This window comes from Gossypium arboreum, chromosome 12, assembly GCF_025698485.1.
Source record: "Gossypium arboreum isolate Shixiya-1 chromosome 12, ASM2569848v2, whole genome shotgun sequence".
In the NCBI taxonomy this organism is placed as follows: Eukaryota; Viridiplantae; Streptophyta; class Magnoliopsida; order Malvales; family Malvaceae; genus Gossypium; species Gossypium arboreum.
In genome coordinates, this window is record NC_069081.1 from 113748128 (window position 1) to 113755482 (window position 7355).

Genomic DNA, 7355 nt, shown 5'->3' on the forward strand with positions numbered 1-7355 from the left:
GATGTAACAACATTGGTAGCTTCTCTTCTATTGCCCATTGTCGCTGAGAATCAAAAACACTGAATGGTTTCTGGTTTCGTCTTTTTTTCTCCCCAAACAAAAAAGACCAATCGTCCCCTTCTTAATCAATTATTGAAACAATTTTTAACCCCAAACCCTTCTTAATCTATTTTCAAATCAATTTCAACCCTAAAAAACCCCAAATCAAAATCGAAATTTCCCTAAATCGATTTTCTTTTTTTTTCCCAAGCCCCTAAATCCCTTGAATCTTAATTTATTTCTAACCCTAAAACTAAACTCATATCCCTTCAATTTTTTTCCCTAAACCAAGACCCATCAGCCGCTTCACCAACGTGGCAAGTTAACTTGCCACATCAGCTGGTTAACATGCCACATAAGCAGTCCCATTAACCCCCTAACGAAAACTGTTAATCAGTAACTATTTTGTCACTTTTTCATAACGTTAGTGACTGCTTTATAACTTTTCGAAAGTTAAGTGACTGAAATGAAACTTAGGTGACTATTTTGTCAGCTACCTCAAAGTTGGGTGACTGATGGTGTAATTTACCCTATTTTTAATTATGTTATGTGTTTTTATGTATGTATTAACTTTGATTTACGGGGGTTATTAGGAAAAAGAGAGTTTTAATAAAAAAAAGTTAAGAGTTGTTGGGAAATGGGTTTCATGTCACAGTCGCACAAGAGCCTTGTTGAAATTATACACCAAAAGCCCCGTCAGCATCCAAACACTTCAAAAGAAAAAAAAAACCCAAAAAATTAGAAAAGGAGTTCACCTGATTCACATCCCCCAAAATGGACAATTCTTTCAAGATCAAAGTATAGTATTATTTTCACCAAATTTCCATCTACTTATCAAGGCACATATTTTTACCATAAAATTGTTGTTAATCTAATAAAAGCACGGTGATTAGTTAATTATTTGAGAAGGTTGTATCACACTAATTTGTTAAATATAAATTTTATTTAGTCCATGAATAATATTGCCATAAATCGATTAAAAGTTCAAAACCAGAGACAAATTGCCAAAATCTCCCCTCTTTTTAATTTTTTTTTTCTTTGGATCCGTTGATTTGTTAAGTCATGGACCACCACAAAGCAAAAGGTACAAAAATTTTGATAAGTAGTTGTAATTAGTCATTTTCTTGTACAATTACCCACCATCACTGCATATACAACTCAGAACCCTAATTTTAATTTTAAAAGCAGCCAAACTTTCCCATCAATATCCTGATTATTTGAGGTATTGTCACGGGAATGAGCGGATCAAGAATAAAGCTTTTGATGTGTGTCATTCATCCATGTTTATCGTTACTCAATTAACAAATCATACAAAGACAAAAATGAAAAGTTAATACGGGGAGTAAAATTGATTTAATTTAAAAAAGTTTAAAAAAGTTGAATTTCAAGTTATTTGAATTATTTAATTTAACTTAAAAAATAATTTGAGTTTTAAGTTTGAATTGAGTTTAATTTTATAATTGAATAATTTAAATAATACATTTGTATAAATACCTTTTGATATCTCTCAAGTTTGAAAATAAGTAAATTGGTCTCCTCAATAAAAAATTACAAAATAATTCAAAATAATTTTAAAAATTCAAAATATTTATAAAATTTCAAATTTTATATTTTTAAAAATTATAAAAGTTCAATAAAAATTCTAAAAATATAAAGAAAGTTGAAAAATAAAAATTGTCTAGAATAATAATTTTAGAGAACTGAATAAGAATTAATGATTCAAGTTTATTATACTAAGTATTTTTTATTTTACTTTGAAATAGTTTTCAAATATATATGGTTTTAAATTTATATGCTCTAGCATGGAATTAATTATATTTATACTGTAACAATAATTTAATTTGAGAGGTTTAATTTTTAATTTAACTCAAACAATTTTGATTCGACTTAACTCGACTCGAAATTCATTATGCTTGACTCAATTCGAAAAAATTTCAAATCGAGTTAATATAATAAAATAAAATTTATTTAACTCAATTAACTTAAAATTTGTAACTCGATTCGATTGAATACTCACCTTTATGCATTACACATAATCCTTTATAGTTAACTTTCATCACTACCAACTACTCAAAATATATTAACCCAAATGAAACTGGATATACATTTTTTTTGGGGGGGGGGGGGGTCATAATTGATTTATTTTGTTGTGTTGTGTTTATGAAATGGGGAATTTGAGGGTTTGGACCACATTGGAGAGTGGACAAGGGTTTACCTTGGGGGCGTTTAAATGAGAGCTGCGATGGGGACGCTATAAAAAAGAATAGTGAAAATGACTTCCACTTAACAATGCTACTAAATTACTATCTTTTATTTAACCAACTACTGTGTTCGTGCGTTGGGAAATCAATTTCGAGGGAATAGAAGATGATGGTACGTCTGTTGACTTCTATCTTGGGCGCTCTCCTCTCAACCACTTTTTACCATTGGTTCAGACTTCAACTTCACACCCATAGGTTGAAACCTACAAGGCTATACCACGAGTTTGAAAAATAGCTGGTATTATTCAAAGAGAAAAAAACATGGTTTATGTAAATTGATAATAAAAAAATACAACATTCTAGTCTGACCATAATTGTCATGTATATAATTTTATTCCAATCATTCAATTATTTATATTTTATATTGATTTAATTTGAATTTATTAACTTTTTTTTCCTTGAATTCTTAACATATGCAATTCCTAACTCTTTTTTTTTTGGTAAAATACTATGGAGCTTGTGGACGTCCATTATAAGCTTACTTTCTTTATCATTTTATGGCGTATTACCCTTTTACTGCATGGGAAAGAAGAGATAAGTGAAAAGGCAGAGTTGTATTTGCCTCCTCACTATATCTAATTGATGGGTAGCTACGACCATCCTTGATGGCTGCAAAAGAATTTATAAGCCTAAACAGTTAAGCTCAGCTGCAACTTATTGTGAAACCCAAGTGTAGCAGTCCAAATTTTACACACAAAAATGGTTTAAGCATTTGGAAAATGTTTGATCTCTAAAAGATGTCAAATGGAGTGGGAGTACATATAAAGTAACTGAATTTGTGTATCCTACACAAGATCAACCAAAAAAAAAAAATTAAGTTCTCATGCTATCTTTTAGGAAGCCAACCAAATCAAGATTTCTGCCAAAAACCCGGAATATCATTCTTCATCACATAATTGTGCAACGGCTTCTTTCTTCGGCTGGTGGTGGCACCACCTGCTGGTACCTGTTTGACTCTGCGGGGTTGTATGTGAACTCAGATGTATCCAGCCCATACTGATTCAATACATAACCAGTGAAAAACAAAGTTAGAGCTACAAATTAAGCAAAAGGTTAAGAGAACAATAAGGAGAGCTAAACATTGGGGTTAGAGGGAGGGTTCTCCATTCTGATAAACTAAAAATGCTTTTTGGCCCACCGGCAACCAAAATATGTTCAGTCCTAAATATATACGGAGAATTGCAGAATATTTTAGAATTTTACCAAAAGTAGTAGTTTGAGATTTTCTTATTGTTATTTATTGTCAGGTAGGATGTGTTGGCCAGAGAAAGAACATTCATTTAACACAAGCATTTGATTCAAGATTTTAGTATACAAATTTACATAATAATCTTAAACCCTTAATGTTAGCACTTATGAGATTATTAATTCAACAGAAGGATCCCAGTCTCCAGAAAATCAAGTTATGATGTGAGAATTGGTGCAAGCAAAACGTTACAAGAGAAGACAATTATATGTCAATCTATCAAAGAGAAAGAAAGCACCTTTTCTCTCATACGTGCACTCCAAGCATCATTTCTGCTGGGCCGTTGATCAAGGCTGACAGAAACAGGTACACCTGAAGCTGGAACTGAGGGTGGCCTGCTAATTAAAGGCTGTCTTTGTTCCCTTCGTGCAATGAAATCATCATCACTGTCATAATCAGCAGGAATATTGGCAGCCCTGACCATAAGTGCTAACCAGAAAATGAAAGCCTGCAAGTTCAAGTGGTTATCACACCCAATCTGTAATGTTAGTGCCCACAGAAATTAAAGCAGCCTGGATGTTATTCTAGGAGACATCAGTGACAGTTTTCAATTGATTCAAGGCTTCATTTTGATGCATAAACAGCACCAAAGCAATAAATATTCATTTTTCTGTGCCATTATCATCCAGCACGGGAAAAAAAAGGTCATAAAGCACAACTCCATCTGGTTTCATGCATACAGAACATACAAGGCAACTTATCAACTTACTTTTGCTTTTGACAAATATAACACAGATTTCTCCAAGTGACAGTCTCTTATGACTGAAATAATTTCGTTTACAATCAGCTTATAATCCACACAGAAAAGAACAGAACAGAAAATGTCCCCATTAATGATAGACGATGAAGTTTTCAACTTCCCTTCATTATGATAAAATTAAATGCATTTTGACTTTAATCTTTGATTACAGCCTTTAAATATGATCATATCTATTTGTATATGCAGAATATATTCACCATAGATAGACATTCAAGGCCAAATCCTATCTACTTAGTAAGAACAAGGAATCGTAGTTATTCTGGGCATTGTCATCCCAAAGCATCCTGCCATATTTCCAAAAGCTAACTGAAAGTACAAAGAAACAAACTGCAAATGCCATGAATAAAAAATGAAGTTTGCATGTTTTAAATTAATAGGAACTCCAAGGGGAATCCTTGTGCTAGAATTAACTTCCTTCAACAACTCTCAATCTATCAACTGAAGCTCAGTATTGAGCATTAGAATGAACATGAGGGTGCTTGCATGTGAAGTAATCTATAAGTCCTAGGGATTAGCAGCACAGTCACATTACTCTTACCTCTAGGACAACAATTCCGAGAGCAACCCATTTGACAATAGTCCAGTTTTCTTCCAGAAATTCATATATCAAGTCAAAATCTCCTGTCTTATCTGTAGGAATCTCCTAAAGAAATTAGCACAAATTAGATAAACAAGCAGACCATCTTCAATTGAATAAGGGTGCAGGAAGGGACCAAAAAGTTAACACAAAACTTACATCTTTCCAGCTTTTGTCAAAAAAAATGAAAGCTGCACATCCCAGTTCCACCAAGATCAACATGAATACGAGCAGCGAATACTATGTTGCCTTAAGGAAACCAATCATCGTGAAAGAGAACAAAAATGATTGGAGAAGGAGGATTAACCAATTAGCTATCCGTGAACAACTAGATTATAACTTTGCTATGATGCTACATGATATCCACGTGACATCATTATTGCCACTTTGGAAAACATCAAATGAGTAATTAGGATACACAAGTCAAGCAACATAAATTCCTTGTTGCAGTGCCAATACAACCAAAACAGGATATAATGAAGAGAACCACACCTACTCCAATAAATAAATATAAAAACCTGCAAAATTAGAAATTGGACAGTCAAAACTCGAGAGAACATGCAGACAATTCTACTCAAATGAGCACTTGAAAACAAGCATATAAATAGATAACTCAGAACTATATCCTTCAATAATACACATGACCACGAGAAATCAGAGAACAAATAGTTGACAAGTCATGAACCAGAATGGTGGATACAAATTGCAGCTGTTCAATCTCAGCCTAGCTAGCCTCGGACTTTAAATCAAGATCAACACAATCTAAGCCCAAAATGATGAAAGCCTGATTGAGTTCTTCTCTTTCTTGCGAGAATCATAGATAACCAAGGGGGAAAAAGGAAGAATTGTTAACATTGCGATCTCACTGCCTTGGAACTACCCTAGCTGTTACCTATTTTGCAGGAGTCATCAAGAGTCAAGACTAGCAAGCCTACGAGGTAAATCACATTCCAAATATTAACTGCCACCAAGCCAACGGTAACATTGTATAACAAGTAAAATGACCCCACCACCAAGCATCAGGGGGATCTTGGAAGAAAAAACCATTAAAGCTAGTATGATTGAAATTCAAGGGCAGTGAATGAAGGGCAATTTTACATATTCTACATAGCCATATTTTGAAATAAGACAAAAAATATCTAATTATAAGCAAATATTGTGAACTCATACCATGCTTTTGGTAGATTATCAAATATACTAGACGAAAGAGAGACAGCCATGAGCATTGGCCGACCAAGCTGTATCAAGTCTTGATCACTGCCCACAGGTGAGAAAAGCATGACTGTATCAGCAGCATCTTTGTACTTAACAAACAAGTAGATTCCATATCTAACAATTGCCAAACCAGCAACAGTCACCAAAAAGTTCAAGAGCTTCAGCAAGCATTCTAAGCATCCTCTACAAGCCATCCTCAATAATGATCTTCGTTGATTTTATTAAAGTTCTAGTAAGTATCTCCTATTTCACCAACTTGTAAAATTACCTTAAAAAAAAAACTCACATTTACACATTACATCTATAATTGAATCATCAAAATGGGTATCTCAAATTGTAGAAGAAAATAGAATCATGTGAACTATTACAAACTCTTTTCATTATTTTAGAACTTTTTGCAGATAAAAAAGAAAGCAGCCAAAAACCTAGCTTCTTTCACATACAAAAGAAAAAGCATAACATTCTTTAAGAGCGTAAATTTCTGAAGATACAGATTTTTTAACTTACAATGTTATATACACACGCACACATACATAAATATCATGTTTTTCTCCTGATTTTTCTGAGGAATCAATTTGGGTTTTCAGAATTCTTGGTTCCAATGAGATCCCAGAAAAAAACGCTTTAATAAAATCATCTTATTTATGCAATGTAAAAAAGACATTAATCAATAATAAACAAAATTTCTACCTAACTTCACAAGTAAAATCAAAACCAATACAATGCTTAATATATAATTTCTAGTTTAAATCGCACGAAAAAAGATAAATTGATTCGAGCACTTACAGTTTTCGAGTGAGGAATTCGATTACGAAAAGTATTCAAAGGATAGGAAAAAATAACGACAGTTTTTTTCTCAAAATTTTAGCTTATTTCTGGCATATTTATTTTTGTTTGCTCTTGTCAAAATCAAAATGCCATTGTTGCCCCTCTTCTAAGGATGCTGGATATTTAAATATTAAATATCAAATTGTTACAAACTTCGGCCCGAATAATCACAATACAAAATCAAATTATTATATCATAAATAGATTAAGAACTAATAAGAACTAATAGAAACAAAAACAACAAATTGATTGCACTAATTGAACTAAAACCCATCCATTACAATTGCATATGAGAGAATTTAAAACCTATACATAATATTATAAATGATAAATCTCAAACTTGAATACTTAAACTTAAACTCAGGGACTTTCATATTTTTCATCAAATATATATTAAATGGATTATATAGGTCTATCAAATATATGTATA

At 32.4% G+C, this 7355-nt stretch overlaps 1 protein-coding gene across 3 annotated transcripts; it reads right to left on the minus strand.

Annotated features, from left to right (window-relative positions):
- Positions 1-2920: 2920 nt before the first annotated feature.
- On the minus strand, positions 2921-7355 carry LOC108476990 (tobamovirus multiplication protein 2A-like). 3 transcript variants are annotated; one of them, XM_017779388.2, is made up of 7 exons: positions 6885-7355; positions 6054-6305; positions 5302-5401; positions 5043-5123; positions 4845-4949; positions 3785-3994; positions 2921-3296 (listed from the first exon to the last, which is right to left on the minus strand). In XM_017779388.2, the coding sequence occupies exons 2-7, from the start codon at positions 6290-6292 to the stop codon at positions 3189-3191; spliced, it is 843 nt and encodes a 280-aa protein (XP_017634877.1). In that variant the 5' UTR covers positions 6293-6305; positions 6885-7355; the 3' UTR covers positions 2921-3188. The 3 variants fall into 3 exon arrangements, with proteins under 3 accessions (XP_017634877.1, XP_017634876.1, XP_017634879.1); XM_017779387.2 differs by having other exon boundaries at positions 6054-6366; XM_017779390.2 differs by having other exon boundaries at positions 6054-6212; positions 6885-7349.